Here is a 24,948-nt window from a genome sequence, read left to right as displayed (position 1 = left end):
TCACCACAGGAGCTCAGCTTGGAGCTAATTGGATGAAAAAAACCAAAAACAAATAGAAAATGTGAGACGTGCAGAGGTCCACTTAAAAAAAGTGGGTATTTAAGAAACTTAAGAGAAAGTTTTGTGCAAAGAAAAGAAAAAGATGTGATTGTTTTCTTGTTTTTTTGTGTGTGTGTGTGACCTGCAGGATTTTTAATGAATTCTCAAGGTGAATGAGGGCTGCTGGAAAAATCCTCTGCCCGCCCGGCTGAAGGGTGTCATGAATTTGTATTTATTTATTTATTTATTTATTAGTCTCAGTATTGATTCTCTGTCTCTCTCAGTCATTTAACAGCACACATGCCATCTGCTGTGCCAAACACTTGGCAGGTTTGGGGATACTCGCTTCTCCTTCTTCTTCTTCTTCTTCTTCTTCTTCTTCTTTTGGTGCCAACAACGCTGCGTGCGTTTTTCTGGCTCCCTCCCACCTCACCAAAAAAAAACAAAACTATTTCGATAGACTCCCCCCATCCTCCTCCTCACTCCACTAACCAGGATTTTTGTTTCCTGTCTCGTCCTGTGGTCTGACTCTTGCTGCTGCCGCTGCGCGTCCCCCCTCTTGTTGCCTTTTTTTTTACCGAGCGAGAGAGAGATGGATATGTAAACCCAAAAGCCTGCAGCTGGGGTTCCCTGCACGGAAGGCAGCACTGCGCAGGATACAGAGGAGGGAGAGGGAGAGAGAGGGAGGAGAGAGAGGAGAGGAGAGGAGAGAGGAGAGGAGAGTGGGGATCAGACCTGCCACATCCCTGCCAAGGGTGAGAGCATTTTACGCGCCGATCTCTCCAGCAGCTCTTCCTTCCTTCTCTCCGCCATCAGGACTAAATTCCACCATGCAAACTTTTCCTTTCGCTCCGACATACAAGAAACAACTTTTACCATCACGGACCTCCATCTGAACTTCTCCCGGTGAGTGCATTTTTTATTCCCAGAGACTGCAGATCGTGTGTCGACACCCGCACCCGCACACACACGCACGTTCCCGCCACGCATCTCCGCTCATTTCTCCTCTGCTCAGTGCGCATTTTCTGTCCCCGTCGTCTGGGATTAGTATTCAGTGGACACAGGTTTCCTGCGGCGCTCGCTCTCTGTTTTTTTTTTTTTTTGTGCAGCCCGATTCCCATCATGCGTTCATCTGGCACCATCATCTGTCCTCCTCCTCCTCCTCCTCCTCCTCGATGCCCGAAGTTGTTGAGATGTTCAATCGATCCGTGTGAATGATCCGAGCTGTTTCTTTTCTTTCTTTTATATTTTTTTTACTGGACGATCGTCCCTCTGATCGATCCATGAACAGGTGCGCCCCTGCGAACTTTCTTTTTATTTTCCCCCCTCTCCCCCTCCCGCGGGGGTTTGCAGGTGTTGACGGCTAATGCGCAATGATGGATACTTAACAGGAGGGTCAGAGCAGGTAGGTCACACCTGAAGACAAGAGAGGGGAGGCGGGGGGGCTCACCTGCTGCGGAGTCCATGTCACAGATTACAGGCTCCAAAATCAGGGTGCATGCAGGGTAAAAAAAATAAATAAAACAAGAACTTCTATTGAGTCAAATTAGGGATTTAGAATAGAAGATCGGCCAACTGCAGCGGGAAGAAGTGCCAGCAAACGACTGAATGTGCTTGTTTTAGGAGCAAATCAGATTACAGGTGGATCGATACGTAATAAAATGACTCGTGGAGACGGACGAGTCCTGCAGAGCAAGTTTACTTTCAAGAAAAAGCATGGATGTGTGTGTGAGAGGAACCGGGTCTTTATTGCCGGAGCAGCGATGAAGTATTTTATGCAGCGTCTGTGAATGATGTGGCGTCGCTGCGAGAGATGTTTACGTGACTGTGAATGAACTTAAAGGAGCATTACGTAGTTTTGATTATGTTTTTTTAATGCCTGAGCAAACTAAATGTACAAACTCTCTTTGTTTTCATGGCTGAATGAGCAAACTGACCTTAAAGGACAACACAGCTTCATGCTGTTGCACTTTGTTTACATGTGGCGGACCCTGCCACCTGTTTAGCTTCCAGCAGTGTTCTGGAGACCTTATTTACCTCTGAGAGCAGCTCCTTTATTCAGTTATGGAAAAGATGAACATTTCTGACTTTGTATTATCACCTCATGTATTTCTTCTCCAAAACTACGTTGTGCCCCTTTTAAAACATTTCATTAAAGGGGCAGTCTGTACTTTTTGGGAAGACATTTTAATTAGAAGAGGAAAAATGTTCATCGACTGATTTTAATTGATTTTTTTATTCAATTTGATGAAACAACACAATTTCACACAGCTTTACTTAGTTTACATGTGGCGGACCCTGCCACCTGTCTAGCTTCAAACAGTGTTCTCGTGACCTTTTCCTCTGAGAGCAGCTTGTTTATTCAGTTAAGGAAGAAAAAAATACATGTTTTTAACTCATTAATATCGTAAACATTACAATTCTGAGTTTGAATTTCCTCCTCCAAAACTTCGTGGTGCCCCTTTAAAGTCTCAGTTTAAAGAGTTTGCAATTCCAAGAACTTGCAGTCGTCTAAACGACCAGAGGAACCACTCCCTGGAACAGGTTCCGGTGTTTTCCGACGTGCAACGTGTGAATGGAGCCGTTGAAGAGCCCTCCACAGATGCTGCGTCGCCTCTCCCCTGCAGATGACGTGAGGCGAATTCAAACGCGTGAGGAGGAGTGGGAAGACCACCTCAAACCTGGAGGACTCGGGTTCAAGCTCTTGCCTCAGTGAGACTCTGATCTGCGCTGCGAGTGTCCTTGAAGACCTGCCAGCAGCTCCGGGGTTGTTGTGGCTCTTCAGCTGACCCCCCCTTGCTCCGATCTCTCCTCCCTCCCCCGTCCCCCCTCCACACTCCTCGAAAGAGACAAACAAAGAGGGAAGGTCGAGGGAAAAATCAATGAAGAGCCACGTTATTGTTATTTATACAAAAACTGCTCACATGCTCCTTTGTTTCTCTTCCGCAAACGCTTCAAAATTAAAGGAAATATACTTTTCAACGTAAACGAGATCAGTAAAAATCCGTCTCAAAGCCTCATTAACTCGACTTTTAAGCAGTTTTGCGCTTTGTATTCCGGCCCACGAGGAGTGGAGACACTTCGCAACGTACACAATGATTGAGGAGAATATGGATCAGAGGAGGCGTGTGATTGGTTACTGAGCCCTGTAGCTCTGGTAATCCTGTTGTGCGACTGGCAAATGGGATTAGCAACACAAGTGTGTAAGAGAAAGAGAGCCGGGGGGACGACCGGGAGGCTTCACGTTCGCGGCTTTATCTCGCCTTTTCCACTCAATTCCGGCGTCAGGGCGATGACGGGCCCTCGTTTACAGGAAGTCGAACATGGACCCTGACCATTTTTGAGTCAGCAGAAGAGGATCTTTTGTGCTGATGTCTGAATGTTTCCTTTTTTTATTTTTTTGGGGATGATAAGACAAAAAAGCAGCAGTTAGATTTTTCCTCTGCAGGGTGGGAAAACCAACTGAAGCATTTAGAGCGTTTGGCACCAAAAACATCGCCAGCGCTCCGAGGCAGGAGGGTAAAAACTGCCTCTAAATGAAGAACAATAGGCGGTTTGATATCTGGAAGTTAAAGAACAATCCCTTCTTCTCTTTCTCAGTTCGCCCCTTCTCCTTCTCCTTTTCATATTTATTTTTTTTCTGTCTCAGACGTCAGGCTCCCGGTTCTCACTCCTGTAAAGTATGAATAACAGCTCCAGCACGACTGAGATAATCCATCAAAGCGAACACGGAACGCCTTCATTTGGTTCTCGCCCCAAAGTTGCTCTCTTGTTGTTTTTTTTTCCCCCGTCGTCGCGCTCCGAGTTGAGTGTTTTCATATCGGCGCCGCGTTACCCCTCCGCTAGCTGTCAATCACCTGACAGCGACAGGAAGGGGGGGTGGGGTGGAAGGCGTCGCGAGAAAAACAGTCCCCTGTCACATCCATCTCTCCATTTTATTACACGCTTTCATTTTTAAAAAACTGTACTGAAAACTTTGTTTAATTGCTTAAAGGTGCACTGTGTGCAATCGACTGAACAAACAAACTGACTTTGAGGAAAACACAATTTTATACTGTTGGACTTTGTTTATATGTGGCGGACCCTGCCACCTTTCAGCTTCTAACAGTGTTCTGGGGACCTGATGTTCCTCGTTATTCCTTATTGTGGATTTTTTAAAATTATTATTATTACTTCATTCATATTATTAATATCATAATCCTGAGCTTGAAATTCCTTCTCCAGATCTTCGCAGCGCCCCTTTAATAATCCGAACAGGACAATGAATCAGCTGGAGCTCGTTTCATATCGGGCTGATATCTGCCTCGCTGAGCACGCCGCTGCACCCACAGCTACATTAGTGTTATCTCGCAGTCTGCGTCTGACTCCCGTCTCTCCTAATGTTCAGGGTTTTAGCAGAAAATGAGGAGCATTAACGCGGTCCGCTCGGCTCGGCTCGGGCTGACCCCGCCGCCGACTCCCTCTCCCCTCACCCCTCTCCTCTCCCACAGCACCACCGCTGCAACCTGCCTCCAAAGCTCGTGCTGCCCCGCAGCCACATCTGCTCCACTTTCCACCTCTACCATTAAATTGTCATGCAGAGGCAGTGACTTTGTGCGTCTGCAGAAAAAAAAAAACGCTTGTGCTCTGCAGCCCTTAGCGTGTCGGGGGTTATGGTTTTTCTGGTTCAGGTCCGGGGAGCACGAGGAGATCAGGGCGAACGTTTGCACGGCTTCTTCTTCTTCTCTGATAAAGTTTTGCCTCGTAGGGAGGGGGGGGTCGGTGTGCCTCCTGCAGCCCTGACCAGAGAGAGAGAGAGAGAGAGAGGGAGAGAGGGAAGAGAGAGAAACAGATCAAAATAGATCCTCAGATGTTCACGCAAACATTTTGCTGTCTGCAGAGGTGACGATCGCGCCTTCATGATTCATTTCGCCGTTAATCATTAGCACCGGTGGATAATGACTTTGCCGTGGCGAAGTGCAACAAATCACTTCCACAGGATGTGTGGTGGTGTGCTGTTTTTATTTTGCTCCAAGGGGGGAGGGAGGCGAAGGGAGGGAGGGGAGGGGAGGGGTTGAGTCAAATGAGAACTGGAGAATCTGTGTGGGAAGGAAGAGGTCACTTTATGCCAAAGCAATTACCTTCCCCATCCACGGCCCTGCCAATACCCGGCGTAGAGGAGGGAGAAAGAGAGGTCAGCGTTGAAATAAATATACGTGCGGTCGAGCTCTCGGTTTTCTAAACGTCTGCTTTCAGGAGACCTCCCGAAGTCTCCTGGCATTTGGGGAGTCAGCATCAGCCCAACGTGTTGCGTAGATCTGCCGGCGAGCGCCGCCGCTGACCTCTGACGGAGGGGTGCCGCTCCTTCGAGGTGCTTATCGAGGGAATTAGCCGAATATTAGAGCGACGGTAACGGCGCCGTGATGAAGTTTATGTACTGCTCCACACCGCCAGGATGTGTTGTGACATCGAGAACATTATCTGTCAGCAGCTGATGCTTTTCCCCCCCCCTCGCTCTGACAAGTCCTCATGTCCTGGCATCTTGGGGGATCTGTCACGGCATGACGACGGCAGGGAGACAGATCCCCCTTTGCATGTGCCGGTGCCGGCGAACAGACTGCGAGGAGTAGAGGTCAGGAGCGCTCGGGCCATCACGCCGCTGACAGCTCAGATTTATTTTTAATCTCCGGCGATGGAGAGCTCGCCGCACAGATCATGCGGCTTGTTAGTGTTTGAGTGGCAAAAGCCCCGCCACCATTACGCGGCGATCTTGTATAAAGAAAAAGTGACAAAATAATGACCTTGGCGGAGGTAAGGCCCGGATAATTGGGAGGCAGCCCGAATGGCGTTTTTTTTTTTGGATTGTTATTCCGCGCGGCGAGTGTTGTCTCGCTCGCTGTGAAATCTGCATGGAGAGCTCCAGGTTCGTTTTCACCTCCCGTCTTCCGCTGATTAACACTCTGACCTCTCCACAGTTCTCCTCTGGCGCGAGGGCGTGCATGTGAAGGACGTCGTCTGCGCCATATTTACCGTCTGCCCCGTTTTTTTTTTTGTTTGACCAATTTCTTTATGATTGGTGAAAAATGTCATTATCGTTGCATCAGCAGGCACATTACTCGCTGTCTAAAGTGACTGCGGTCACACAGGCAATTTTGCTGACGGTACTTTCTCCCTTCTCTCCCCTATGTCTTTGTCTCTCTCCTCTCTTTTTTTCCTCCCTCCCTCCCTCTCCCCTCCCTCTCTCTCTCTCTCTCCCTCCCTCCCTCTCTCTCTCTCTCTCTGTTCTGATAGGTGCCAATTATACAGCGCGAGTGTTGAAGCCTGCCCGGTCGCCACTGACCCTGTTAGCCAGCTTTAATGTCAACTCCCTGGCTCCAAAGTGGAGGGAATTACCCCACTTTTAGTCTCCAATCAGGAAAAAAAGAGGAACAACACAGCAAAATGCAGAGCTTGACTCTTTCCCGACCCATGCGCTCTTCTCCGGGTCTGACTGCTCTTGCGTTCTGGTGAAAACACAGGGTCAGGACTGTGTGGATAAAACCCTGAGGGTTTTGACATTTCAGCCTTACTGTCTTTTTTTAGTCTATCGCTGCTCTTCTGGCCTCGGTGCTTTTTTGGAGGAGGCCCAGATGACGGGGTGGCGCTGCTCAGGCATATGCAGAGCCCTGGCTCTCCTGGCGCTCCTGTTTCCCTTGCGGGAGAGGGGCTGCTGGGGGCTGAATCCCAGCTCTGGGGATCTGGAGAAGTCCCCGCGCTCTGATCCAGACCCCTGGGAGGGCCTGCACAGGAACAAACGCAGCTGGGTATGGAACCAGTTCTTCGTATTGGAGGAGTACACGGGGAATGAGCCGCTCTACGTTGGCAAGGTAAGAGATCTGTTACTGGAGCAGCATTAGCAGGGATTAAAGGGGCACTATGTGGTTTTAGGAGAAGGGTTTTAAACTCGGAACAACATGAGGTAATCATACACAACTCAGAAATGTTCCAGAACTGAATAAACAAACTGTTCTCAGTGGAAAGTGAGGCGTTTGGAGCTAGACAGGTGGCAGGGTCCGCCAAATATAAACAAAGCAAAACAAGAATGTTGTCCTTTAAGATCAGTTTGTTTATTCAGTCATGGAAACAAAGCAAGTTTCTTTCTTTCTTCTATTTAGTTTGTTTTTAGCCATAAGAAATCAGACAAAGAATGATCTTTCTCTTCTGAATACAAATGTCTCACATAGTGCACCTTTAACAAACTGCACAACGCTTCAAATGTGTGGTAAACTGATTCACACGTGCCGTATTTCATGCAGAGCCTGCTCCAGGGGTTCGGTGCACCTGTACAGGGATACACATATCAATAACCCTTTTACCATAACGACCTGAGAAATCTAGGACACAGCAGTTGTTTTCACAGAGTTGTACATATTCTCACTGCCCTATATACAGTATTAAACAAATGAAAAGAGAAAACACAGACAGTGTGGGAAGGCGTGCTGCGTTTTCTTTTTTTTTTTTTTGTTTCATCCCAGCCAGGCTGGAGCGTGAGCCTGTGCAAATGTACAGTGTTCAGTGTAGAGGACGGTGAACGACTTGACACGCTCATTTGCATTGCAATCATTCCCCGGGAAAAAAAAAAAAAAAAGGTACATATTACTCAAATGTGCCTTTGTGGAGTGGGTGTTCTGCCAAGGTACAAGCAGATAGATCAAAGTAATGCATGTTTTGGCAGATAAATAAGTACGGAGCCCTCCCAGTGACACGAGTGGCGTAGTTAATATGAGGGTGCAACCGACAAAGCGACTAATCAGGCATGAGCGAGTTACAGTAACGCTGCTGCTCTATTATGGATCACATTCCCCCGAGGTTAAACTGTGCGCACACCGGTGGCCTTCAGTGAAGCAAAAATAGGAATACCACAGTTTAAAACAATCTCAGTTACAGGTTTCGTGTTTCCTACAGAATCAGACTTTATCTGTGGCGGTGGCTGTCCAGCTCGGGTGCCATAGAGCGAGTGACCTTGTTGGCTAACTTCCCGTTTAGCAACGAGCTAACCTGAACGAGGATAAAACAACTGATTCAGGCAGCCCTTCTAGACTTCTAGACAATGGTATCGGACCGAATTTGCTCATATTTTGACAGTAAAATGAGTAATTCCCCGGGTTGTGAGGCTTTTATTTCCCTTTTACAGACTTCCCCAGCACATCTCATGACGATGTAATTACACGGCTTGACCTTGTGGGGGCTTGATCTTGAAGCCATCTTCTTTGCAGAGGAAGTTATGGTCAAGCCAGCCCCGTCAAATTGTCCTCCTCCTCTTCTTCGTTGGTTTTACCAGCAGACAAAAAAACCACTTCGCCATACACTGTATGGGAGTATATAACATCACTGACGGGTGTGCTGTCTTTAGTGAGTGAGAACATGATGTGCTTCTCCCAAAATTGAAAATCAGTGTGTGGCTGCTGATGTTGTATATTGTAAATTAATAAATTAATGTGTGGGAAACACTGAGGAAAATGTTCTGCATGTATAATTAAATCAAACTAAACTGTAACTCTTCAGTATTTTATAAAAAGTGATGTGGTTTTAAGCAGATAGGGGGACATTTTAAGTGTTTTCATTCTTCACTGGTGTATAAAGTACACAATATAAAAGTAGTCAAACAAGCTCAGTTCACAGTGTTATCAAGCCTCTCATTGCCTCATTACAGACAAATGCATTAATAATCCATTGTATGTGCATGTATAAGAACACTTTGAGGTTCAAAGTTCAGTTTCATTGTCTGTGTACACCACAAGAGGAAAAATGTACATTAACATTTGCTTATGACTACATTATAGTGTGTTTTAAGTGTTAAATCGGGGTTTAACAAGTGTTTACAAAGTTCCAATTATGCAGAAAGGCTTTCAGATGATTAATTAACGAGGCATTGGGAGACTACTTATAATGCAGGGAAAATATCTCAATGTGGGTGGTTAACGAGTATTCGATATTAAATTTTTGTGGCTTCACAACAGAGTTCTCTCCATGTTAGGGGGGGTCGCTGTAGTGGGTGTGCAGTGTGAACAGAAGGGGGGCCGAGGACAAAGCCCTGTGGGGCTCCGGTGTTGAGAGTGGAGGAGGTTTGACCTCAAAAGTTCAAATTGTCTGTTGTCTGCCTGTGAGGCCGTCCAATATCCACTCGCAGAGTCTGGTACTCAAGCTGAGAGTGCTCGAGTACCAGAGGTTACCACTGGAAGTTAGAATATAGCAAACCTCGGATAAAAATTACTGTTATGTCGCTCCAAAATGTGGTGATGTAGATGCACATGGCGCCTTCAACAACAACCACGACTTTGCTAGATTTAGGAAAAGATTGTTGTTTGGGTTAAAATAACGATGTTACTGGTGTGACTTCAGTTACTATTGTAGGTCTGTTGCTATGCAGACTTCGTCGCTCATTATCCTTTACCCTATTTCCTCCTTTGCTGCTGTAGTTATTACTTTGGCTGCCTAACGAGAAACGTAAATGCGGGTTGTAATAAGCTGCTTTCACATTTCGGGAAGATTGTTTGTATTCGCTCTGTTGTCACCCGTTACTATTAAAGGTTTTCCCAGCCAGGTCTTTCTTGGAAAAGAGGTTTCGATGTCAAGAGACTTCTGAGAAGTAACTGGTATCTTTTGATTACAGATACCTTCAAATTTACTTGACACAACTGGAAGTAACTGGGGACTATAGCTGTCAAAGGAATGTAAGTAAATAGTGCAAACAATGATGATTCCCCCTAGAATTTAGTTAAGTAAATGAACAATACTGCGTTAAACGGAAAGAGTCGTGTAACATTCAGGCACAAGTACCTAGTGCATAGCATTAAGTTAAAGGAATCATGTAAAATGTACGCATTTAAATTAAACACGTTCCACAAAAAAGTAAACTTACTATAAGTAACAAGTGCAACATATGTTACTTCCCTCTGAAATGCCGTGAAACAGATCTACAAGACAAAGGAATCGAGAGAGCGAGATCAAATAGAAGCTCCTTAAAATGAGCTTTAAATAAAACTACTCTGTCACAGTTCACAACTGGAAGCAGCTAGTTACCATAGCTGCCAAATTAACGTTCCCTCAAAATGTAGTACTGTGTTAATTATCATGCATAATCACATTCTATTTTTCTTTTTTTTTCAAACGGCGTTGTAGAACGGTTGTTTTACATGACAGGGTTTGCAGCCCCCCCCCCCCCTCCTTCCTCCCATTGCTTTCAGCACCACGGTGTAAATGGACAGCTCCTGCCTGGGAAAATGGCTCTGGTGTGTGAGCAGCGCGGGCCAGATGGGTCTCGGATTGGTCTCTAGATCCCTGTTATCTTGGAGAATTTTCTGGTCTTATTATTAAATTAGTTTTCATCTTTCCGCTCATCTGCAGGATAATCATTCTCATCTGCATGTATTTGCCGGGTCTGCTCTCACAAGCCCATTTCCTTGCTGTCTCTGAACTGGATTAGTGTCTCCAGCTGGAATTAGGATACATTTGACTGTCCTATTGTTCTCCGCCGTGGCTCGTTTTTTTTTTTGTTTTTCGCCAGAGGGATGTCGGAGGGGAAAGCATCTAAATCAGAGTGAGCCTATTTGTGACACCGCCGGAGTTCAGCTACGGGTCATTCTCTCGTCCAAACACGAGTCTCGTCTGATCTGCGCGTCTCCAGATATCGAGAGCATCCTTTTGAACGTCTGCTCTCGGATTCAAGCGCGTCCTTGTCCCGCGCTGACCGTTCGAACGTCACAGAAGCGAGAGGGGCCGGGCGCAGCAGTCGGGAATTTCGAGAGGCCTTTTTCTTTTCTGCACATGCTCGTGTCTGATTGCTTTTCTTGTTAGTAAATCCCGCAGGACACAAACAGGCTGATTACTTATTCATAGATGTGTGGAGATCTGCTTATCCACATAGAATATACGCAAACTCATTTGCAAACCCCCTTTTCCTAACAGGTAGTGCTTTTCCCCCCCCCCGTGCGCGTATTGATTAATCTTTTGTTTCGTTTAGTATCAGCGCATTTATAGTCCTATCGCTTGCTGCCATCTGGGAAAACATGCAAAAAAGTCACGCCGGCCCCCGTCTCCGTCTCTCACATGTGACCTCGTGGCCGAGCTCAGTCTAACCGTTCCCCCGAAAAAATATGAAAGATCAGATTCATTTCCGTCCCCGCGGGGCAGAGCAGGCTGCCCGGGAGCCTGAGGAGCTGTCACATTATTTGCTCCCTAAGATCGCAGTTGTCACATGGCGTGTGTGTTTGTTTGGTATCACAAGGACACGCTGTAAAATAGAAAATAAAAAAACAGTCCGGGGCCGGGACACCCTGACCTCGTGAGCGACACGGAAGGTCCTGCCCTGTCAGGGGAAAAACGACCTTACTAGAAATGAATGCTTCGGCCGGGTTTTTTGTCATAGCTCAGCGCTTAATATTTCCAGCAGGTGATGGGCAAAAAACAAAACACACCCAAGTGACATCGCCAGTAATCGCTTCTGTCAGACGTATCTAATATGACAGACAATGGGAATCTGTGTCCAAACAATGGCACAGCCGCCGCACAGTTTGGTCGTTTATTTGGCTGCGAGGCGGAAGGGGAGTGTGATATAGTTGGTAGGAAAATGGGAAGTCATCACTTTGGCCCCGGCTGCTCCCTTTTGCATCTGCAGTCTGCTCGGCTTTAATGCATTCTGTCAGATTCTGAATTTCACAACCAAATGTCTCATTATGCCTTGGCACTCCGCCTCGGGTAAGTGTACTGGCCTGGAATCAGCTGCAGTCACACATCAAGCCGGCGGAAACATACATTAAAGTGTGTGTGGGGGGGGGGGGAGCCTCGAAACTGCACGGCAAATTGGTGACGCACATATTTAGACAAGCGGCGGAGCAACTCATCCACTTAACAAACACTTTACTGGTACACATGATGCGATTAGCGATTACGCCCAGCAACGCTGCGACGACGTACCCGAGCGCTGGAAAAGCTTCTGCTGAGTAAGCAATGTTCGCGGGCGCAAAATAAAGGGTTTTCGTGCCACATGACGGCGGCAATTTTTCGAGTGTCAGGTTTTGGATCTTTGTCAGTGCGCCGGCTCTCCTCCGTAACTTTTTTCTCGCAACGCTCCCGCTTGCATTCAATTAACGACGTGTCTTTTTCTTCCCGCGGATCTGTTTATGTTCGACTGGAGACGTTCGCAGAGTGCCGCCTCACCACACACACCGAATTGCACCTTTTTTTAAACTCCCCCCACAAAGATGTCTCCAAAATTGGCAGTCTGACTAACCATCAGAGTAATGGAAGGACTTATTCCACCTTATAATTCAGGCTGCATGCGGGCGAGCATTAGCCGAGGCCTCTCCTGCTCCTCTCCCTGAAGGATTTTCTTCCAATGCAAATAGAAAGGAGCTCAATGAGGAGCAGGAAAAATGGAAAACGTCTGCTGACGGAACAATCTCTTAAAGCTTGAAGAGAGGAAAAAACGACAAAGGAAGCAAAGGACGTTTTCCTTTTTTTCTCTCTCTCTTCTTTTTTATCGCTGCAATCATCAGATGTGTTTATGAGCGCGCCCCGTGCGTAAATTCCTGACCCCGGTGGCGAGAACCTGGTGTTGCGTGTGACAGTAATTAAGTTTAATAATCAAACAATATGCATCATGATGCGTCAGGGATACACTCCCAAAGATAATTGCGACGGAGCCAACACAACATGTTACCACTATGCAAAAAACCCACTTCATTAGCATTCCGCGAGACGTTCACTGTCAAACGGGTTAGAATCATAGAGCACGGGGGGGCGCCGCTGCAAAGGTCAGCCTCAATAGCATCTACTCACGCGGGCTGGTGCTGCAAACACGCAGCCGGGGAGTGGCGGTGAGCCGCAGAGGAGGGTGATGCGAGCCGACAGGGAGGGGAGGCCACATCATACGCACCACGCTACCCAGGGATGAGAGCTCGCAGAGAGGGGAGCTCATGAGGCGTCCTGGGGGCCTGTGGGATGGCGGGGAAAGCCTTTATCTGAGCCAGGGAATCAAAGGGGATGAAAACAGCAGTGTAAAGCAGACTAGAGGGGGAGTTATCAGTGGGGTAGGGGAAAGGACAGCAGAGGAACATTGTTTACAGTCCTCTCTCTCAGATGCAGCACAGGACCGAGGCTGGCAGTGTTTGTTTGTTTGTTGTTTGTTTTTTTTTGTTAGATCCTGTAATGTCCAGAAGGAGGTCAGGAAAAAGTCAAGACAGCGCTGAGTACAGTGAGACGCTTTCGAGAGCAAAGGGGCCATTATACCGGTCATTATATACAGAAAAATGGGTAAACAAAGGGTGTAATTTACCCGTCAACACCCAGCTACACTTGGAAAAGGATAAGAAATAAGCCATCTAAAAATGTATTCCACCTCATGCCACTCACTAATCCAAGAATCAGTGTTGCCACATGCAGAATAAGCCAATAAGTATACATAAAAACATATTTATCGTAACACCAGTGGGCTTCATAAACTTGCACCTTTGCATGTAAGCAACCAAACTTCTTACTGGAGCTGCAACAATTAATCGATTAATCACTTGGTTGTCGGCAGCTATTTTGATAATCGATGTGTGAAACAAAAAAATGACAATTTTCTGATTCCAGCTTCTTAAAAAAAGATTTTTTTATGGTTTCTTATACTCTACGGCAGCATTCTGAAAATCTCTGGATTGTCAACAAAAACAAAAATATTTGGGGATGTCAAGAAACACTGACAGACTTCTTTTCACCATCTTCTCTCATCAATTCATCAAGAAAATGATCAACGCATAAATCAACTTTGAAAGTAATTGATAGTTGCAGCTCTGTTTCTAATCAACCTCACCGCTGAGAGACGGTTTGACACTTAAACCAAACAAAAGGTCCGAAAATACAGCCACAAGCTCATTGTCCCTCCGTCCTGATGAGTCCTGTTCAGTACCAGCAGACGACACTCTGTCGGTCGATTGATTGATCGGTCTGTCAGCAAAAACCTCCCCAACCTTTTGTGACCAGTGTTTTAGCCAGTCCGGGATGTTTGTGGGTGTTCGTATAACATCCATCCTAAACTCAGCCAAACAAGACGTCATGCCGTTGCCACGATCAAGACCTCCAGTCATTTGGAAGTTAGGCATAATGGAAGTGGTCCAGCCCGACAAGAGTAGCAGCAGGTTGAGGAGGATGGCAACCAGGTCACAGTTTGTACGTGAGAAAGGTCCAAACAGGAAGTCCGAGTGGGCGGGTCTGTAGGTGGCTGCAGCTGCTCCGACCCACGAAGCCAAACAAGCTCCAGCTTTTTAAACGTGGACGTCCACTGACTTCACTCTGAATCTGATGAATCTGTCTGGTTGAGACGTTCCAGAAACGTCGCGTCACGTCAAACACGATCCCCCTTTCGTTTCCCAGACGAGACGGGCAGCCGGCGTCGGTACTTTTACAGTGATTGTACTCTCTTATGTTTCCACTTATTACAGAAGCTGTTTGTCTTTTCTGGCAAAGTTGAGTTATTTAGAGCGTTCGGTTTACTCGCTCTCCTCTCGTCTCAGCCCCTCAGCTACATTTTCCAAATCTGATGATGTCTCGATAAAAAAAACAGAAGTGGATGGTTTTACCACTTGGATGTGCTTGTATCTAGATGGGATAAATCCTTGTAGCTACTAATATTGTAACCTAATGAAATATTAAGTAACATTGTAGGCAGGGGGTGTAGAGAGATAGTTTGAAGTCGCTGTGTGTTTTATGTTTTTTGTCTGTAAAGATCTCTTTTATGTTTTTTTTTTTTTTTCGTGGAGTACGAGGCTGCTGAAGTTTCCTGAAGTGCTGATGTATTGAATTTTCGACATCCCCAACAGGTCTGATCTTGAATTATTCAGGAGAGGTCTTCAGCCTGCGCTGAGAATGTAGACGGACTATGAATACACACGAAAGTTAAAGTTTTCAGATCGCTCTATTTTTTCCTCTACAAAGTGGATAACAGGTGGCCTGGAGACGGTTGCGTTTGGTATCAAGCGCTCGCTCCGTTTCGATGAATAATGTACGCACGGCTCTTCATGTGTTGCTAAGACGCCGGTTAAATGTCTGCCACTTGTTCCTTCCTAGGAGGGTTTTCTGGTTACGGAGTAGAGACCGTTTTGCCTTTCATGGGATTTAAAAAAATTTATTTAATTCGTTTGAAAAGCAGGAGGAAGAGAAAAAAAAAAAAACGGCGATGTGAGGAGGGAGAGGTGTCGGTCAGGCATCTCTACGCGGAGGCTTCTTGACTATTCTCCTCAAAAATGTAATGAGGCACTATAGACCAGCGCTCCTTTTTCATGGACTGGCTAATTACATTTCCCATGGATGGATGAGTATGAAATGAAAGCGGTTTGATCTCAGTTTTCTGCTTTTTTTCAAACAGCATGATAGACCATCGGTCAAGAGACTGGAGGCATTACAAAATGTTTCCTTGAGTCTCTATTACTTTTCCTTTTCACCACAGACCTTGTCCAGCGTCTTCTTTAGATTAATTCATTACGTATTGCCCCTTGATGCTGACGCGACCCCTGGTTCAAAGTCTATCAAAACTGCCATCTATTCAACAAACATCGAGGCCTTGCAGTAATCATATTATTCTCTACTTTTCAGCAGCGCCCAAACTTGGGTTTCCTTTTTCATGTTAAGGGAGGAACAGTGATTTGATTAACCCTGCCAGATTTGAGGAAGGTGAAACCCAATTATGTGGTGCAGTATCACCTTATCTGGGTTTCTTGGAGTTGTTGCCCATGTTGGGAAGTACCACTTAAGGGAACACTAATGATTCCCAAACCAGGGGTACGAATACCTGTGCAGGAGCCAGGGGGAGAGCATGGAAAGAACATTAGGCCCAACTCATACTTAAAAATATGCTTTGGTAAAAGATACATATCGTCTAATATAACATATTTGTGGTTTGGAGGAAAAATAACACGAGGAGTCAAACCGATGTGAGGCTGATCTCCGCATATTTACCATTACAACAAGGGGTGCACTGTATATGTACAGTGTCGGTGTGATAATGGGAAGCTGAGGCCTCATTAAAAGTGAGGAGAGTCAGGCATACTTCCATTTGGTGGAGTCAGGGGTAGTTGCAGCTGCAGTGGTGCTGACCGCAGGGGGTGCGTCCAGCCGAGGCGAAAAAAAAGATGAAACGGAATCAACTTTTGGGATGAAATCGACCTCACGTTACCACGGCAAATCTTATGCTAGCGATCAGATCAGAACACCAGTGAATCCTCCGGTTTGCCTTGCGCACCATTACGAATCTGCAGATCAGAGGCCATAAAGACAGAAGGCAGTTCCATTATTTACAGAGAGATACAAAATAAAACATTCAACATTAAACTTGCATTTACTACCACAGGTAGCGCGGCTACATGCTAGCTCTTTGTGTATTTTCAGGTAGGCGAACACAGAACACTCTTCTTAAAACTCATTTGTATCATATTTTTCTTAACAGACACTTTTTATTGTTTTTTTTTTTTTAATAAAAAGACCTGACGACACAAAGCCAAATTGCCTCTCACCGACTTAACAAGCGCAGCAGTAGGTAGCGGTAAGCGCCTTAAAATGTTGGTTTACAATAAAAAATAAGCGCAGCTCGCTGTTGTTGTCGTCAGCTTGCTGCATCTTGTTAGAGCTGCTGCGGCGTTGACTATAAAAATCAAACGTCGTCCCTTTTGGGCCTGCTTTTTTTTTCCACAATGAAAAGGTGATTGCAATTTACAAAACACTGTTTCTTCTGTGAATGTTTTGTAGCAGCGGCGGTAGGGGGTAATTTCTTTTTTTGTATTTGTTCTGCCTCCATTCCTGTTGGTGTGGGGTTTTGGCGAAGTGGTCGCAGCTCTACTGTTTATATTTAGCTGCTGATTGTGATTAAAGGGCTACTTCTATGCCCTCGGTCTTATGCTTTGAATAATATAATCCATATTTTAAGAAGAAAACAGTGTCCAAATTGATCTAGCAGTTCTTATTGTGGTGGTCCAAACGCCTCCTGGATGAATGTAGAGGAGACGCTAAAAGGAGAGAAAAAGTTCCGACACAACATTTATAAGAGCTAATCTAACTTTGCTCACTGCTTCTTAGCCTTCCTTACACACACTAAAGATTATCAACTTGTTTTGAAAGAACACAGATGTCAGTTTATTGGTTATCTTATTGGTAGCAGCCATGAGAAGCCGGTAGTTATTGGATATCGCCTTAAAGAAATCCATATCGTGCGTTCTTAGTCCCCACCACCAAAACACACCAACACGTCTCCAAACCAACTTATCATAGTCATTCCTAAAGACAACAGGATGCACTCGAGAGTTTGTGAGATTACATACTCAGTGAAAGCAGTCCAAATCTCAACCATCTGCCAATCGAAAAGTTGAATTAAATCCAGATTAAGAACAGTTCATATAAGTGGAGCTCGTCTGACAGGAATCTCCTTTTAATTAATTGCCATAACAAGCTGTTAGTGCAGTTTGTGTGATTTATATGAACGTTAGAAAGCCTTAAAAATGATTTACACGCACTCGTTTTGTTTGCAAAAAGTGCACCGAGGGGTTGATTCTGACATCAGACCACTTTTTTTGGAAACGGGAGAGGGGAAATCACGTAAACGAGTTATCCGACTTTTTTCTCACCTTAACCTGATTACCGCGCTCTCAGTAATTTGCTTTTATGTGCGTGTTAAAAAAAAAAAACGTGTTCAAATTGCAGCTTCGGCTAAAGTAACCCGAAGCCCTCTGCCTCCACCCTCCCCCCTCCATCGCACGCACCCAACCCTCCCTACACCATCCTCCTTCCATTTACCATCCATTGGCTGAAGGGACCCTAATATGCTAAAACCGGGGATGCAGTGGCCACCTCTCGCTGTAATTAAATTCAGTCATAATGAATCATAGCCCCTAATCCTAAAACAGGCTATATTTCCACAGGGAGGAGAAATGACCTACATGTACTGGAAAAAGCTCTTAGTGTAGCCGTTTCTACTACAGCTTTCTTACTTTGGCACCCGCTCTGAAAGCATAACAAACACGCACAATCCTTACTTTGAGCCGCGTTGAAAGTAACCGACTGGTGTGTTGTGCCTATTTCCATATCAGGGCTGTTATATAAATATATATCACACAGGGCGTAGTTAACAAAAATCAGGTAGAAGCTTCAAAAGATTTAAAAGCAAGTCGTGTCACAGTTTCTCAAGAGTTTCTTAACAACGTGATCAAATCTTTCCATTTTTTCACCTCTATCCTGGTTTCGGCTAACGTGATGTGACTTGAATAGCGATGTGACGTTAGACGGCTCATTGCTCTGCGGAGAAGAATGTGTGCTCGGTAACACAAGGCAATTAGGGTATTGTATGAGCCAGTCATCGGACTAATGTTGGTGATTCACAATGGTGCCTCTGCACCTTTGCTCCTGGAGGTGTATTTTATCATTTGGAGACCATGTTGGTTGCAGCCCAAGATCCTGTCACCGATCCATTGTGTAAAGAAATACACTTGGCAGCAAGGGGGAACGCAGAGATAATGCATACTTTGTTTTTTCTGTTTTGAATGGATGCAGATAGTAAGAGTGCACTTGGAGAGGGAGTGCGTTAATTACGATTTCTATCTTTGGTTTGTGGTGTTCGAATTGTGTTGGATTCATTAAATTGCACATTAATTGCACATAGTCACTAATTGCATCAGAGATTTGAAAAAATTCAGCTTTTATTCTCGCCTAATAACGGCCTTCCACTATCAATTGTGTGCTGATGGAAACAGATTTTTCATTTGGGGCAGATTGGAGAGTGTTTTTGGTAAAAAATAAATAAATAAAATTGTTTGCTCTTCGTCATTGCATGTCTGTCCTCTGGATAACAAGAGCCATGTTCAGGCTACACCTGGAAGGGGTAGACCAGTTGTCATTCGGTTAGATTGCCAATAAAATGTGCAACTTTGGCTCTGATGCAGCATCATCTCACACACACACACACACACACACACACACACGTCACAGTTGTTAACACTGTAAAACCTGCAAGGTAACTAGTCACTAAATGTATCCAATAAATGTACTAGAGAGATAAAGTTGCAGAAAATGGATGTACTCAAGTAAATTACCTGAAAATTGTACTTAAGAACAGTTTCCTTTTCACTGCAAATAAATATCAGTTCCAAATATCGTTTTTCATTGGTCGACCCCTAATGCCAGGTATTAACGTGATAATGACATTTGAATCCACAAGATTGTGAATGGGAGGTTGCTGGTTCAGTCCCCAGACCCGGCAGTTAGAGTCTGGGTGGGAAAGTGAAAAAGCCAGTGCCTCTTTCCCCGTCCCTCATTATCACCACTGACGTGCCCTCCTGCAAGGCCCTTAACCCCAGCTGCTCCAGTGGAGCTGCTCCGAGGGCAGGCACATCAGACTGTTGCTGTACTTGGCAGCTTCTGGCCGTGAATGTGTGTCACTGTGCAAATGTGAGCTTCTTGAAAGAGACAGGCTTCCTTTTTCCTTGAAACTTTCCTGAATAAATAAAGGTTAAAAAAAACACAGCGACTTTTACATTTACAGCTCAAAAACAATACACTTCCTCTTATTGGATCCCGCTATGCAAATTAGACTGGCAGGCATCAGATGTTTGAAGTCAATGGAAGGAAGGCCACAGGTGTCTGTCATTTTTATATCAGGCTACATTTTGTGATGGATTGCTAGGTAATGCAACTTCTACATGTAGCTTAAAAGGTGCATATTTGTAAGATACGGAGTCTTAGCAAAAAGAAGAAGATGACATCTATGTATTGTGTTCCAGAGATGACTACTATACTTAGCGTGATAACCAGCTAGCCCCTCCCCATTTTAGATAAGTTGCAGTGTGGAGATGTAAGTCGGTGTTACTTGCTAAGCTTCACAAGCCCTCAAGGTTTTAAAAAAAATTAACTCACAACATGTCAAGGAGTTAAATACTCTCACTTCTGTTTAAGTCATTGCAAAACACCCCTCGTTCAAACTCACCAAACATTCCTGGTATGGCCGTCCACAATCACCTCTGGTTCGGTTGAAATAAATCCTCAGTTCGCTGCACAAGATGGGACTCTCTCTCTCGCCCCTCTCCCGCTCCATGTCCCAGCCTTCTCAGCCCTTGGTTCATAGTCTTGGTCAGAGCCGTTGTAAATCGCCTCTGTACTTTATCCCCTGACCTCCCTTGGTCTCGGAGGCTGTAAGGTCCCAGTTCTGATTACAGCCGTGTGCAGTCTCAGTCTGCTCAACGTGATATGCTGTCTTAGAATTCTGTCCATATTCCACAAATTACAGCATTAAAATAGCAGGAAGTTGTGTACATGGCTGGTCTTTCAACTTGGCCAGGCAATTGTTTTTTATTTATATGTGTTTCCCCTTGAGGATATGGGAAAATGGGGTCCGAGAGTCTACAGCCTTGCTCGCTGCTCTGTGACGCTAAAATCAGCATGCTTACAAGCTTGTGGTACTATCTCAGTTGAGCATGTTAGCAAGCTAACCTGTGCTGATAAGCTCTAAATACAAAGTGCACCCAAGGCTGATGGGAATGTAATTATCTTTTCTCCAATTTTTATTTTAGTCATAACCCAAATATTGAATAGTAAGCTAACATAATTCATGCTGAGGGTGGAATGAATGTTTGAACCAAGTTTGGTTTTAATTTATTTAATAGACTTTGTTTAGACATTTCACTCAAACCCACAAATATAAACCTCATGGTGATGCTCGAGTAAAGGTCATGGGTTCACCAAATTTGTGAGGATTCATCATCTGAGAGTCTCTGAACCTACATTTGTGCCATTCCATCCAAGAGCTGTCATGACATATTTCAGCCTGGACTAATGAGGTGGAGTGAGAGACACAACCATCCCTAAAGGTATGACAACTAAATTACATCTGATAATGAGAGTGAAACTAGGAAAACAAGGTCTTATCGCTTTGTTCAAAGGTGTCTCATTCAAAGCCCGAGTTTTAACGACCAAACGATCCGGTAAATAATCAGAATGCAAGAAATGACCTTTGCCGCTCGCCTTTCATCTGAGGTACTGCCGTGGCTGTAAAAGCATAATTGCTTCATTGAACAGAACTAACCCCACTCATTACTGATTCCACATGACTGACTTTGGACTTTCAATGCTCAAGGCTAATTCTTAAAAACAACCAAAATAACTGTATTGGAAATAGCTGCTGGCTGAATCAATTCTGTTTCTTTTTCATTCTCTTAACCCGAAGCATTCATTCAATTTCAGGGACAATGGGGATAAGTGGATCCTGGGCGGTGCAGAAAACGTTTGGTAGTAATCTGTCTTCTCTTTCTTTATTCTCATGCAGCCTCTTTCTTTTATGCCCATGAAAAATCAAGGACACTGTCTTCCATATGTGAATTCAAGTCTGGTATTTGAATGTTCTTTCACATGTTGTGTGCAATATATTTTCCTTCCTTTATTCTTTTCTTCTCTTCCCTGTGATTCTTTTGTTGTGATTCTTCCGTATGAATGTAACTTGCAATAAAAGCTTGCACAAAATGTCTATAAAAGTAAACTACTTTTATGACAATTTCAGATATTACCTGTATTAAACTGCTACTCAATCTGCCTTAAGCTGGTGATTGGTTCGGCACTAGGCATGATCTAAACTATAGGTGGAAGACAAGTTATTTTCACTCCATTCACACCAAATTTAATTCCATTTCAGCCCATTTTTTCCCCTGCCTGTAGATATCACTTTGCGCATTCGGTTAAATTTAGTGGCTCCGGAGAAGTTTGAGGGATCTCTGTGAAGATATCCTGTTCTTGGAACTTAGCCCATTCATTTTCTATGGAAGAGATGAGTTCATAGTCTGACAGTGTTAAATTATGCCGAGGGGCTAAGGCTATGCAAAGACTATGGGATGATTCAGAGATGGATTGGGCTATGATCTGAAGTTGTTATTGAATTTGGCTCCTCATATCCCTCAGAATGAAGAATGGAGTCAGGAGAGTGATTTGCTCTTTTTTTCTCAGTGCAGGACTAAATATATTCACTACTGGAGGGATTGTGTACACATCAAAAGTCTGCCTTCCCAAAGGCCCTCTCATGTTGGGGTTTAATAAGGTATTTTATTGTTTGAAGTAGTACTGCTTGTTTGAGTTGTTTATAATCCCATTGGATCGTAGCAGCACTGTTGGTGGTGTACCAGAGATGGCATTATCCGTGTTTTCTTTTCTTTTCTCGCTCTCACTGGGCTTTGGTTACATCGTATAATCCAGGTGGGCTTTCTCATTCCTCCCCCGAAGAACTAAAAGGAAGTCTTGAGTCACAGGGTTCAGGATTTGTATTATGCACTTCAATGCCAGCGGTGGGCGAATGGCATTTTTTCATTGTTTATGGTGTGTCTCTGTAACACAGAGACATGAAGCTGAATGGAAAGCAGGGACAAAGTAGGTTCTGTAACTGGAATGTGAAAGTTGAAGGAAGTCCAGGTGAAGACGTTCCAGTGACAAGACTGCAGTCCTTGAAAGCCTCAAGGTGTATTTGCCACACTGGATTTAACTAGTGGACAGTTGCACATTGCTTATCGTTAGGCTGGTTCAAATATTTTTTTTTACCATCAGAACATACCACCCTTGGCGATTTAACAATTAAGAACAAGAGACAGAAATTGAGTTTGTTACAAAGTTGAATTTCTCAAAAGTATCAAGAGTAAACCCTCTCTCCAAACAAATTAATTGAAGATCTTTGGGAAGGTAATCCCGTCTGTTCAATTCAGTTCATCTCTGATCACTAAATCCTCTTTCCAAACAAATCAATTGAGGATCTCTGGCAGAGTTATTAGTTCTGTTCGGTTCAGTTCTTCCCCTGCAAGTACACCGTCTTCCCGAGGGTGTCAGTGACAGATTTTTGAAAAAGAAAATCTCTGGCGCTGTTGACAGATTGATCGTCTACGTTTACATGTTTGAGGTGGCTTCTTTTTTTATATCTGTTATTTTGGTCACTCTGAGCAGTGTTCGCATGCTTCCTAAAAGGATATTTTTGTTCAAGTATTTAGCTTCCTTAACTTCAGTGTGTGTAAAAAGGGGACGAAAATTAGCGCGTCCACCCAGATGTCATGTTTCACATACTGGTGTTCTGAGATGGAGCCTATGCATTTCGTGACTGCTGCAGAATGGCGGGAATGAGCGCTGATTGTACCCTATTAAATTGAAGATAGGTTACCAGATTTGAGACCAGTGTGAGCGATGTAATCATATATTTTTCTGTCAAGCCCCTCAGATTGACTGTTTTTAATGATTTCTCACTCATCTAACAAGGTCACATGTCGGGGAAAAAAAAGAAAGAAGTGGAGAGTGCAGCACGTTGGAGTGCATGCCTCATACACACTGATATATTAGAGTGGATATGCCTCAGCCGATTATGACTGCAAGCTATAGACTGTCTTTATAATTAGCTGTGAACTGTAATGCAGCTGGGTAAACACTTTGTCGGGTCATTTGCATCTGTTTTCCCGTCGATGATCTGATCTACTTTACGCGACATCCCATCAATTTAAAAAACAAAAAAACATTACGGCTGCCTGTTTGCCAGAAGCTTTGGAGGATGTGTGTACAGTATTGACTGGAAGAATTGGGCGAACTCACCACATGCAGATATTTTGTTACCATACTCTGTAAATATGCTGATTTCATTACGTATAAATTATTTTCTTCACCTCCAACATTCGGTTAAAAGTCTATAATTGTATTCAGATCTACCACGAGCTACAAAATCTCTCTTTGCAGTTGCCACAGATATTAACGATGACAAAAACGCCACCTATGGAAACTGAGTCAACGAGTAGTATTTAATTTACAGATCCCTGTCCTTTTTATTTAAAGGTCTAAAACATTAACGGTAAATGTCAAGAGAACTTCACTTCTCCCTCCACCCACACATACAGTTACACACAACGCCATGTTTTCTGTGCATTTTGGAACAAACAGGATATCAGTAAGTGGAGCAGAAGACGACAAGGCCAGCTGAGATTAAATGGAAAGAGTCACCTAACAGCACTGAACATTAATAATGGACGGCAGAGGTATTGTAAGCCTATGCTTTTTATTTGACCTCTACATCGACTAAACAGCATTCCTAACAGTACAATCTCGTCTGAAAATATGTTTGTGCTAAAATATTTTGCGTAAATGTGTTTGACACTGAGGTGAAAACATGCTGCAGTTCAAACTAAAGTAGAAGAATATTCAACTCACTACAGACACACTGCAGCTGATTTACTATAGAATAAATAATATGCAGAATTCACCCACAGGGCATCCAGTGTATATTTTGAGTTGTGTGAAAGTTAGTTGGATCAATGTGATTGAGGGATCTTAAGCACTTTGTTTAAGAGGTTGGCCAAATCGGACCTTTTCAGCTGGCTTTAGTAACACATGACCCGTTTGTCTGTCATGTTGTTTTGAGTAATTGGGTTAACGTACGAAAATGACATAATGTACGATATGTGAGAGACTTACTCATGCCACTTATGTTAGGTAACATGAGTTACATCACTTTATGCCCCAACAGATGGTTGGTCTGTTGTGATCTGTTACTTAACGTTGCAGTACGGTATGGTACATTGCGTTATGTTACGTTGCATTACGATATGTAACGTCACGTTGAGTAACGTAACGTTGCAGTATGGTACATTGCGTTATGTTATGGTACGTTTCATCACGTTGCAGTATGGTATGCTTGGTGCGGTACAGTCTGGTACGTTGCGATATGTTACGGTATGTTATGTTACGTTGTTTCACAGTATGGTACATTGCATTGTGTTGTGGTACGCCTTGTAATATTACTTTAACCAAGTAGTTTTGAAGTCTAAACCAAACCAAACCATTACCGTTTAACACATTAATAAAAATCCAAAAGTTCAAAAATGTGAACTGTTTATGGAGTTGTTGAAGGTAGTCATCAAGACAGAA

General features: G+C 44.3%; 1 protein-coding gene across 3 annotated transcripts in view; it reads left to right on the top strand.

Moving 5' to 3' along the window:
* Positions 1-529: 529 nt before the first annotated feature.
* Positions 530-24,948, top strand: part of cdh7a (cadherin 7a) — a 118,322-nt gene continuing 93,903 nt past the window's right edge. Inside the window, exons 1-2 of one of the 3 annotated variants that reach the window (XM_030399059.1) lie at positions 530-945; positions 6,310-6,884. In XM_030399059.1, the coding sequence (XP_030254919.1) occupies positions 6,648-6,884 (237 nt within the window). In that variant the 5' untranslated portion in view covers positions 530-945; positions 6,310-6,647. Of the gene's footprint in view, positions 946-1,017; positions 1,445-6,309; positions 6,885-24,948 lie in introns of those variants that run through there. The other 2 variants (XM_030399062.1, XM_030399061.1) reach the window with 2 other exon arrangements.

This window comes from Sparus aurata, chromosome 19, assembly GCF_900880675.1.
Source record: "Sparus aurata chromosome 19, fSpaAur1.1, whole genome shotgun sequence".
In the NCBI taxonomy this organism is placed as follows: Eukaryota; Metazoa; Chordata; class Actinopteri; order Spariformes; family Sparidae; genus Sparus; species Sparus aurata.
The sequence above is the reverse complement of the archived record's forward strand: the minus strand, read 5'-3'. Positions and strand labels throughout refer to the sequence as shown.